General features: G+C 35.9%; 1 protein-coding gene across 2 annotated transcripts in view; it reads right to left on the bottom strand.

The window, feature by feature from the left end:
- Positions 1-12,348, bottom strand: part of ANKRD31 (ankyrin repeat domain 31) — a 65,249-nt gene that overhangs the window by 25,965 nt on the left and 26,936 nt on the right. For both annotated transcript variants that reach the window (XM_088156558.1, XM_088156559.1), the window contains 6 exons: positions 10,326-10,488; positions 6,699-6,884; positions 5,748-5,890; positions 3,051-3,207; positions 2,536-2,618; positions 1,686-1,767 (listed from right to left, as the gene is read on the bottom strand). In XM_088156558.1, coding sequence (XP_088012684.1) covers positions 1,686-1,767; positions 2,536-2,618; positions 3,051-3,207; positions 5,748-5,890; positions 6,699-6,884; positions 10,326-10,488 — 814 coding nt within the window. The remainder of the gene's footprint in view (positions 1-1,685; positions 1,768-2,535; positions 2,619-3,050; positions 3,208-5,747; positions 5,891-6,698; positions 6,885-10,325; positions 10,489-12,348) is intronic.

Consider the following 12,348-nt stretch of genomic DNA (forward strand, 5'->3'; position numbering starts at 1 on the left):
AGCTTAATCAATTTCGTAATGAAGCAATAGCTAGACTGTTTCAAGTGATATACAAAGGTAAAAGCATATCTATCCCAGTTTTACATAGTTTCTAAGTCATATAATAAAGTTAAATGATAAAGGAGACAATTATACATTCTTCTTTATATACCGTATATCTTAGACATATAACATGAGGGTTAGAAGTCACAACCAGTGGATACCACTGGGATAATTTGCTAAAATTGTAACCTAATTCCTGAAATTCTAAAAGTCTATGTAAGCTTTACATAATCAGGAAAAATGAGAAATTACTGTATTAAATTGAAATTAATAATATGCTTCCCCACACCTTTTTCATGGTACCTACCAGTATTTGCCTACTTAATAATACGAAATATTGCTCTTATTAAGGCAGTTTAATAGAAAATTTGAATCTGTTATTTATAGCAGATTTTACTGCATGGAAATACCTTGAGGTTTTACTTTACTTTTTAGTTTGTCAGTGTATTCTAAATACTTACTTAGTCTTGTGCCTCATCAATAGTGATGACTACGACTTAGTTTAAGAGGTGCTACATTACTAATGCTTTTGTCAGTATCGGAAACAGATCACCATGTCAATTTCTCTCATACCCTTGAACAGGAGAAGCCTGACTAGCCCTGAAAAGGAGAAGTCTGATAGTTCCTTTTGCTCATTCATGAAATTGCACTCATGTCTGCACACAGGCATCTGTCTATTGTATCATCTACCAATATGTCAAACATTTTTCAAGAAAATATCTATTTTAACTAACAGTCCATACACGATAAATTTGAGTTTTCAATCCACATAATTCCATATTTCACATTTATTTTTGAAGGGCTAGATTTACTTGTAAATACCATTTGAAAGTTCTAGTCTCTATTTAGGAATATAAATTTAAAAACAAAGCCTTTCTTTCTGTCAGGAAGCAAAACCATTTTATAAGTATGAGATGCTCCAATTAAACAGCCCTGCCTAGATAGGGAAGGGCAGCTGAGGAGAGAGAACTTGGTCAAAGGCATTCTGGCAGCAAGCTACGCCTCTTGAAGCATTGTGGCACGGGTACAATAGACTCCAACAGCTACACAGGAGCAGCATCATGACCGCCTAGGAAGTCACTGTTGCTTAGTAAATTCTTGAGATTAATCTGAACTGAGATTTGATAGCCTAAGACAAATTACACCCCTGGGAATCAGCATTTCTGAAACTGCCCATCATTCACACTGTCTGCTGTAAAGAATTCTCTTTTTTCCTCTCATAAATTATTTCAGGGTCCTGGAAAGTCCAGCCACACCAGAATGAAAATGCTGCATCTGCTACTTTACATACAGACATAGCTGCTCTTGATCATGCAGGGGCTCACGTGCTCATGACTGAATAATGCTATCAGAAGTATGCTTTCTTAATTAATGATCCCTTTTTATATGATTAGGTTGACTTGAGACACATGCCTCCAAGTGGCATGCCTCTCTTTTTTGTCATAATATTCACTCCTGTGCAATAGAATTCCTTCTCAGGAAGTGCCCACACCTGAGAAGTGTTATTAAAATCTTATTCTCTGAAGCTGTATTTTCCAGAGGAGATATTCAAATATATTATGCGCAATAATGTTTTAAAAACAGTTATATTGCCAAAGCTATTTATCCACTAAAAATAGGTGAAACACTTCAATTATGTCTACCTGCATCTTTGGAAGTTCTCAACTCAAACAGCAAGAGTTCTTCCTGCTTCTTTTCTGTATCCTGTACAGCAGCAACAGACTCCTGTTAACAAACACAGAAATTACTGTAAGAATTAGAGACAAGTGCACCGTACAAAACAAGCCATGGTACATGGCCTGCAGTTTAGATATTGGTGGACTCAAGTCATTCCAGGCTGGGAATTACTGTGTAAAGGCAATGGGGCCCTGGTAGGACAGAAGTACATAGTGTCAAGAACATTGCTCTGCAAGGGGCTGTCACAGCCCGGGTTTGCTGTGGCATTCAAACTAGTCCGTGCTCGGAGTCCTCCAGAAACCTCTGAATGCACAGCAAAGATTGGACAGTGAATTTCATCATGACAGAATCATCCAGACAATGTAAACATAGGTTACAGACACCAGGAAGAGCTAACAACTTGTGCAAAAATCTTCCTTGTTGTTTTAAGAGAAACAGTATCTGAATACCTTCATCATTTTGATGACAATTCATTACTGTTTCAAAAAGAGCCATTCTGGAAACATGCTTAAAGCTTCAGAACTCAAGACCTTTTTTCTATTTTTATAAGCAATAAGAAATGTGTGTCAGTATTGACTACTGTTTGCACAATAAATTTAAATGCACAGGAATAATGAACAGAGAGAGGTGACAATAAACATATTAATATATGTAAACCACAACTTATCTACTATAACTCTCTGCATGATGCTGTTTTTATTTCTATTTAATGGTTTCTTTTTAAATTATATTATATACTACATTTTTCAGTAAGCAAATGTCTCTATGCAGTCGTACACCACAGAGCAGTTTAACAAAACTGTTATCTATACTTACCACACTATAGTTCTCATGTTGTGTCTCCAAAGCTGCATCATCGTTTTTATGACAGTCATAACAATGATGTTTTGACTTCACCTCTCCACAATTAAGAAAAAATAAATAAAATTTAAAATTAATTTGCAGGAGCATCATAGGGTGGATTAGCTAATATAGGTTGCAAAGACGTTATGGCAGATCAACTACTGAAAAGTATCGAGTATATGCAAAAGAGATCAAATTTAGGTAACGTACAGAAATGAAAGATACCACTTTCTAAATTACTTATTTCCCTTCCTGTGAAGGGAAATATGGATAATAGCAAAAATCTGAACAGCCAAGTATGTTATTTTACTTCATTCTCTCAGAAAAAAACAAAACCCATTCATGCATCTTATTTTCTGTAAATAAATAAATAAATAGCATTCAGTAGTTAATAAAATTAAAAAATATCAGTGTCATACTTTGAATGTATGATTTTTGCCTTAAGACTACTGGATAATCCTATGATTTATATTACAAAACTAACATACCAGAAACTTCAACAGTTTGAATAGGAACAGAGTCCATAGCACCATAAGACTTCAGCAGTTCTTTCATTTCTTCACTACAAGCTTGATTCAAAGCACTCTCTCCTGAACCATTCCTCTCATTGGGATTTGCTCCATGCTGCAGCAGAATCCTGGCTGCCTAATATGCATTTTTGTTATTTGTATAGTGCTAATTCTTGTTTCAGACTTACACAAGTAATACATACATAAGACATACAAATAATACAGGTTCAAGTAAGATACTCTACAATTGTTATATTTGCAATCCAAATTAAACAAAACAGATAATTGGCTATTATCAACACAGATTTCTATCTTATATTTCTTCATTAAAATATACAAATAATTCACAAATTTTCACAACATGTAATTTTTATGATTTCATGATCATACAGAACAATTACAAAACACCAGGTATCTAAATTAAAAGGAACTGGCCAATTGCATTAAGACCAAAGTGCAGAATAGAAGTGCATTATCTTTCTTTAATACTGTTTTTGGTTTCGTGAACCGATAATTTTTTTCCTAATTCCAAAAAACTTGCAAGTTTGCTTCATTGTAAAACGTGGAAATGAGACTAGCGGCATCAGTGGAATCATCTACCCCCTAAATTCAGATCGTATAAAAGTACTGATGAGGTCAGAGCTTGGATGATAAAAGAATTTTCATATGTATGATTTCTCAGCTTTAGCATTTCTTCTTATTTCTTACACTTAGAGTGCAGTTAAGTAGGAAAAGGCATCAGAACAACATTGTTCTGATATTGAGGATGTTCTCTGTTGATTCTCCCCCAAAATACTGAATAATACACTTACATCTTTGCAAGAACCCTACTGATAATTTGGCTCCAAGCCTGTGAAAGCATCCCTCTTGTTTTACCCTTGCTCACAGAAAAAGATAAATGTGACGAAACATGAATTGTCCTGACAGAAGTAGAACTATGTTTGAGCCAATCTGGCATCACCTTTACACTTCAGTTCCCCAAAACTCACTCTGTCAAAAGAACATTTTATTTATTTCTGTGCAGTGCTGGGCACCACAAGTTAGGAAGAATGTGAAGCTCCTTGAATGTGTCCAGAGGAGGGCAACAAAGCTTGTGAGAGTGTCGGGAGAGGTGTCCTGTGAGGAGCCACTAAGGGCTTTGGGCTTGTCTAGTTTGGACAAAAGGAGACTGAGGGGTGACCTCACCGCTTTCTACAGCTTCCTGAGCAGAGAAAGTGGGGAGGGAGATATTCATCTTCTCTCCCTGGGATCCAGTTATAAATGAGTGGGAATGGGTCTAAGCTGTGCTAGAAGAGTTTCCTAGAGAGGTGCTCAGTGTCCAAAGTCTGTCAATGTTTAAGGAACACCTGGACAATGTTAACATGATTTAACTTCTGGTTGGCCCCAAAGGGATCAGGCAGTTGGACTAGATGATCATTGTAGGTCCCTTCTAACTGAAATAATCTGTTTTCTAAAACCACAGAATGGTTTGAGTTTGAAGGGACAAGTTAATAAAAAATTGTTTATTTTTAAACAACGGCCTAGGATATGTTCTTCTCAAAAATAATTTTTTTACAGTGAAGGTAGTGAGACACTGAAAGAGATTAGCCAAAGAAGTTGTGGTTACCCCATCTCAAGAAATGTTTGAAGTTCGATAGGACAGGGCTTTGGGCAAGTTGAGCTAGTGAAAAATGTCCCATCCATAACTGGGGGCTTTATGGCTACGTGCTACTCTCCTCTCCTGCTTCAGCCACAACCAGCAGGGGCAGCAGTGATATTTGCATCCAGCCTACTCTGGGAGCGGTGGGGGGGGACAAAGGGCATTGTCAACATTGAGCCAGGCATCTTATTAGTATGCAAATACGACCATAAATCAATCACCTTACTTCATAAACAGTGCACAGCCCAGGGCCCCTTGAGCTCTCTCACACAGCAATGGGCTGTCCCTTGAGTAGAGACACATCTCAGCGTTACTCCTCAAGACAGAGAAATTCCTTGTCACAACAGATTTTCAGTAATTGACACTAAACTTTGAAATCTTAGCTAAGTGATAGAAAGGATTGATTGTGCACTTATAGTCCTTTATGACTGTGCACATATAGCCCTTTACACATGAACTGCTGACTGAGTCTGGCATGAAGTCTGGATCTAGCCATCTGAGGAGTTTAGAAAGCAAGGGGGTCCTTTCTGAACATCACGACTTAGCAGGAGGTCCCTCCTTACAGTTGGGACCCTGTTCTCTATGCAGTAAACAATATAACTGTCACATCAGTAAACTTTGTTAATTCACTATTTTATATCAATATTTTATATCAATAAAGTGTATTATTGCTTCTCTCATAAGTGTGAAATGCATCATTCCCATCTGTGGCAGCACTGAACTATCAATAAATTGAGAATGTTCAACTTTAATACTGTTTGTAAGAAGCCCAAACCTGACACAGAACGGCAGAGGGTTACTGAACTTTTATGATTTGTCTGTTGTATTAAAGAAGTCAACCAACTGTACAATTTCAACCATCACTCTGAAGAATATTTTTCTCTAATTTTTGACCACTTTAAAGAACACTGGTTTACTTCCTAAATGCAAACCTACCCTAAAATTTTGTTACTAACTTTAAAGAAATGAGGATTTTGCTTTGCTGACCCTCTGTTGGAAATTGGTGTTAGGAAATCTTATGTAAAAGAAAAATATACCTCCAAATAATTGCCAGAAACAGCATCGTGTATTGGTAAAACACCACAGAGACTTCTGCTGTTAACATCAGCACCTGCTTTCAGTAATTCTAAGATCACATCAGTAAATCCTCCATTAGAGGCTTCATGAATTGCTGTCCAACCTAATAAAAGCAAGATAACACATGCGGTATGCATCTGATTTGGAAAGTTCCAAAGTTCACTAATTAGTAACTGTACATTTTGCTGCATTTAAGATAAATCTGACACAAGCAATCATTTTGAAATGCCAAGGTAAACTATTTTGTGTGTAATTCAGTTTACATCAAAGAAAAACACCCAGTATTAAAGAGAAAGACATGGCTTTCTTTTCTACTGCAGTATTAAAAATAATAGAAGAAACGAAACATTGGAGAAGAAAAACTTTAAAAACTCAGAAGCACAATATTAATAATCTGATTTCTAATACCAGTAGCATTTTATAATATCAAGTCTGCCAGACATCTAATATAGAATAGTATCCATTTTGAGACTATGAAAACAGAAGCATGTTATATATTTAGGTAAGAAAAATGAAAACATATTCTTGTCATCTGGTTTTTGTTCTTATTTCCCAAGGAAATAAGATCTGTCTGAATGTGCTTCACACATGCATATACTGATGCACATAAACTCCATCAAACTTTCAAGGTCCTTTCTGTACACATCTCTGAAAACGTGCTCTTCAGCAGAGTAACAAGACTCTGCTGAGAAACAGTCTGCATTACCTCCATGCTGACACAATAACCTGTATTCATACAGTGTACTTGCACTTGTTTAATGGCTTCCTTTCCTCCTCAAAATTTTAAGCCAAGAATCTGTAATTTTATCAAAATCACGCAAATTATATAATATAGACATATAATATGTCTATATTATGGATTATATAAAACTGTAGTTCAAAACAAGCCTGTAACAGAGGAATTTTCAAACCTGCATAGTCCTGTTCATTGACACAAATTCCAGATGATATTAGAGTTTTCACCAAAGACACATCTCCTCTCTTAGCAGCAATGTGCAGCCGAGTTTCCCCTGTTGCATTTCTCCTAATTTTCGTCTTTCTCCCAGCTCTTTTCTTATGGGTACCATGAACAATTACAGCTTCTTCCCTGGTAGATTCTAAACATTAGGTGTTCATTAGAAATTATTTTCACAAAGAATGCATAAGTATAAACAGAAAATTAAACTCCATAATTCAATTGAATTACTGTAAATGTGTGTAACACTGTCACTCAAATTATTCAATAACATTGACTGTCTATAACAAAAAGTTAAAAGGAACTGTAGAAGGTCCTGTGCAACAGGTCAGATAACAAGCAGATTCTATACTTAAGAATTTCCAGTTAAAACCTAGATTATTCAACAAGGGTACAACAAAACAGGAAGCCACAAGAAAGGTTAAAAGGTTGAAATTTTATATTGTATAGAGGTAGAGAATATGTCAGGTTTCTCCATGGACTGGTTTCAGGTCACCAGGCTGCTAAATATATAAACTACATACATATAGATACTTTAAAAACTATTTAAAAAGTGGAGACTTGAGCACCACTCCTTATCAGTTCCTAATTCTGTATCAGGAAAAATACAGGTGTGTGATTGATACACATAAATATATAGATAGATATAGATAGGTATGTATATGCAGCTTGATAAATATATATATACACACACAGAGAAGTTTTTTTTACAACTGTGATGTGAAAAACTACTGTACACTGATTATAAGTCTTTAAGTAATGTTTAGTGGCATAGATAATCTGTCATTTAAACCTGCGCACAACTAGACCCATAATTGCAAATAAACTTGATTTAATCCTTATTGGTTCACAAAGCAAACAACATTCCCTTTAATGATAGTATGTGGTCATCAGAGAGGTTCTAATTCTGAAGTTTCAGATAATAAATCTACTAAATTCTATGAGATGCAACAGAAAAAAGAGATTAACAAAGTACTTATGATGTGTACAGAGTAAGGGCAACCCCCTCCTCAAAATGCTACCAACGAGACAGGATATATAAATTTTCTAAAGATCTATCTATCTATCTATCTATCTAATCTATCTATCTATCTATCTTTTAAACTCCTGTTCCTTCTTTTACATTATCATCCAGATATATTTTAAAACTTTGCAGTGTTCTTTGTCTGATTTCTTGAAAACATGTAATTTATTCAAAGAAGTTTAAGGTTTTAAATTAGCATTCTGCAACTCTTATCCATGGTTTTTGGGGTTTTTTTCCTTTTATTCCTCTGAACAATTAGTTGCTGCATCTTCCTCGTCTCATCAAACAAGCTCTTTTCTCAAATATTTCCAGTCAGCATTATCCATTAGTATCAAACGTCTTCTGTACTTGACAGCTGCCTTTCTTCAGGTACCTCCTGGCTTCCAGAAAATTGGCTTTTCCAATGTTTCCTTCAAAGTACACTACGGATCTTGTTGTACAAGACTATTTGGAAGAATATGAAAGACTATTGGTTTTAAACGAGCTTGTTCACTGTAGCCTGTTCAAACCTGTGAGAAAGCATTCAGGCAAATCTCTTTGCACTGATGCTGCTTGGTCTACACTATACTGGCAACAAAAATACTCAAGAGTTCCTTTTTTAAATGAAAACTTGAGATTCTAGAGCACACAAAGGCATCATATTATTAAAACAGTCCTCCAATTTGAGACCTGCTTTACCATAATGTATTGTCTTTTGTCTAAAAGCTTCTGAGTCTGAACTCCCAAAGCAATCATCTGCTTTCAGATTTTTCCTTTTCTTCCCTTTTAATTCATGAGTGAATGTCCTAGGGACTTTTTAGAAACGTTGAAGAAAAGAAAGGGTATACAACAGCCCATTAAGCTAATGAACCTTAGCAATACTGGCTGCAAGTGAACAGAAATAATTGCAAAGTTTTCCAGTTAAATTGTCATGCACAACGGTTTGCTTCATGGCTGTTAGGAAACACTTGCAGAAGCATGATGGGACAATGATGTGAAATACAAAATACTGGTTCTCTGTGGGATGCATTGCCAGGTGGGTCATACGAAGGAAACATCCAGATCTTGGCAAATATGAAGTCCAGTCAGCACAGTACAAAGATAAAATGAAGAGATTACCATAACCAGTAATCAAGTTGGATTAGGTTGACATACCTCAGCAACTTCAAGGACATTGTCCTTCAATACCTCCACATGGGTCTATGAGCAATTATTTCCACAGGTTGAACTATAAGAGAAGAAGCAAGCTGTTTGTACCTTCCTTCTATATAAGCAGAATGGAAACGTTGGGAGCCTAGTAAACAACTGACTGTAGATGAAAGTGATACTGTGTCACTTATGAAGAAAATATTTTTATTCAATAATAGAAGGAAGGAAAATAGAAGGAATATAAGGAAGACCAGTGGGACATAGAAACAATCAGATGAGATAAAAAGGCCAGTTAATGACAAAAAATGTAGGACAGCAAAAAATCTGAAAACTCACAAGTCAGAAAACATCATCTCATTTTCCAGCTTTATTTCTACATCAATCTGAATGCCATTGTCCTGGACTCCAAATTGATTAAGGCCTTCAACTGTACGAAGGTGGCTTCCACCACCATTGAAATGGCAACACTCTCCTGGTATGAAGGAAATAACTAATTTTATCAAATAAAATATTACCTGAAGAATCTCTTACGTGGAAAAAAGTAGCCTTGGACATGCTATCCCAGAGGAGACCAAAATATAAGACACGTTTGAAACAAAGCTTTTTAAAATCATAACAGCAAAAAATCATAGGAGGAAAAACAGATTTTAAGAGATGAGGGATGCTATCAGAACTACAGGTTTTTGTTTTAGGAAGTCTTGAGTACCATGGTTCTCTGGTTCCAGAAAGAACCAAAGTACACACCATGAGTGCCAGCTTTATCAAAAAAATCAGTAAGTGAAAATCTATAGAGATTAAGATGAGTTGGAGTAGGGCTCTATTGTGATGCTAAGGCTACAAGATAAATGCAAATCTTAGACATGGGACGAAAATGCTAAACAAAAAGCTGCATGTGCAGGCAGAAGAGAATACAACTACTGGAGGATGTTAGATCCTTACTCTCATGGAATTAGGTTTGTATCTAAACTAACCCAGAGGCACCAGTAAAATCAGGGTTCATGCTGATTTGTGCCTGATGAGGATATATCCTATATATTATTATATTCCATAAAATGTAAGTGGATCTTAGTGTGCCAAATATATGGAGGGCCCTGTTCTTTGATCTGTGACACGTAAAACAAATAAAGACCGATCTAATGTTATTTTAAACTGCTGTTTATGTAAGATACTTAAGTAAGGCTGAACTTGAAGCTTTCACTTAAAATCCTGCATTCCCTCAACCACAATGCTGAAAGACTGATGAACATAAACAAAATGTGCATTCTGTAAAATGGAGCACAAATATTTCTGGAACTATTTAGGTATTCACTAGAGTATTTGCTCAACATGCTATATATTTCTTGTCAAACTTCCCCTCACACATTTCAAAAAGCATTCCTTATGTATATTTTGAAAAAAACTCCACTGGTTTATAAAGCATTAACTTTTCACCTGACTTCTTAGATGTTTGCTGTTCTGATGCTTGACTTAATTGTGATTGATTAGATGAAACCTTGTTGTTGCTGCTACTGAAATACGAGGCTGCTTTTGCTTTTTGGCTTGTCTTCTGAGGATTGGCACATACTTGTTCTGACTCCCCTGTCTGTAAGGAACTCTATCAAAACAAAGGCAAAGAGAGTTTTAAACTTAGGACTGATCCATTAGTTTTATTTCCATTAGTATCAGATTACACTTGATTTGTCAAATTTTGCAAAAATCATTCTGAAGGTGTTCTCATATCGGTATTTAGTCTCCTGTCACTCAAACTACTACTGTTATTCTGCAGGAGACTATGTTGACCCCTGTCACATCCTGTTGCAACTTTAAAACAGACACATTGTGAGAGGAAGTCAAAGCAAATCAGTATTGACTGCGAACCAAGTGCTCTTAAATAGGCAGTCTGAAAATCTTGTACACACTTTTTCTCCAGAAACCATAGATGTGAGACAACACAAACTAGTCATCTCTTCCCCTTTACAAAGAAGGTGCTGAGCTTCCACCAGTGCTACGTTTTTATTCTGCAAATGAATTTTCACTGTACTATTGCTGAATTACATTCCTGTTGTAATACCACCTGATAGCTCAGTTTCCTACAACATAAAGTGGGACACAACAATTAGGAGCAGATATAGCAATAGTCCGTGCCATTTCATTAGGTCCATCATGAGGGAAACATGTTTTCTGTAAAGCTCCTTGGATTGTAACTGGAACTAAATTTGATGTCCATAAAATATGAGATGTTATTTCTTATTAGTTTTACTCTTCATTGTAGCCTTTGCTAGAAGAATAGCCTTCTTCGAACTTGCTTCTGGTTTTTTTTTTTAATTTTTCTGCCTTCAGAGAAAGGTTCCTAAGAGCCTTATTACTGTGGTTTTCACCAGGTTTGTTTTTCTGCTTTGTTCATGCCTGGCAAGACTTCTTTTGATGCTCCAGTATTATCATGTTGAAGTACACCTGCATTTGATTCTATCTCCAAAATAGGCCATACAATTAACTTCATTTTCTGATAAATTCCTTTATTATATAGTAAAAGAAAACTGTGCTGCTCTAAAATTAACTGATTTCCTCAGTGCTGCTTTTTTGCAGGACCAAGAAAATAAGGAACTAAGAAATATGTGTATAATAATGTAAAAATTCATGGGCAAAATCCAACAATAAATATTATTGAAATGCTTTAAACTTGTATTTATTTTTGAAAATTGAACGAGTTTGAATTATTGATCTGCCTTTTAAACTGCTTCACTTCTGTGGTCATAAACCAGAGCTCTAGTTTTACATTTCTGACAAGCCTGTCTGCAATTATTCCAGGAAATGAAAAAGAAGTGTAAATAACACATCAAAACCACACAGAATTAACTCCTGGTAATATCAAAACATAGCTGGTCCAAAGGCCAGTGACTAACTAGCATTATCCTTCTGATTACTTTATATCTGGAGACAAAACCAGAACACACACTACAACATCTGACACAATTATTGAAATTATCAGTTACAAATCTACAGTAATAGGTTTACGTAATTAAATGTTTACAGCACCATCTTTATATCAATCATTTCATGTTTTAAAGCATATTCTAAGACTACACACCATGGATGCAGTTACACCATTACATTTCAAAGGACACATAGACTGCACAACTGTGAGTAACAAGGATAGTAATCATCATCGCATAAAACTTCAAAAGCTCCAAAAGATGTATCAATGCACACTACAGTTTACAACTCAGATATTATCTGTTATCATTGTTGAAAGGAGGAAAACAGAAGGAGAAAATGCAGCTCTTAATGCTAAAAGCTGTTGCACTACATGCAAACACCGGTCTAAGTGACTCATCATGGTGTCCGTCTTCACACGAGGCACCAGCTCCCCCACCCTGCTGAGACCTCACAGCATAACTGTGCAACCCCTGTGCAAGACAGTGTCTTCCCAACCCTTTGCTCTCAAAACCCAACACAACTTACTCTACCCAGAGGC

This window comes from Sturnus vulgaris, chromosome Z, assembly GCF_052056855.1.
Source record: "Sturnus vulgaris isolate bStuVul1 chromosome Z, bStuVul1.hap1, whole genome shotgun sequence".
NCBI lineage: Eukaryota > Metazoa > Chordata > Aves > Passeriformes > Sturnidae > Sturnus > Sturnus vulgaris.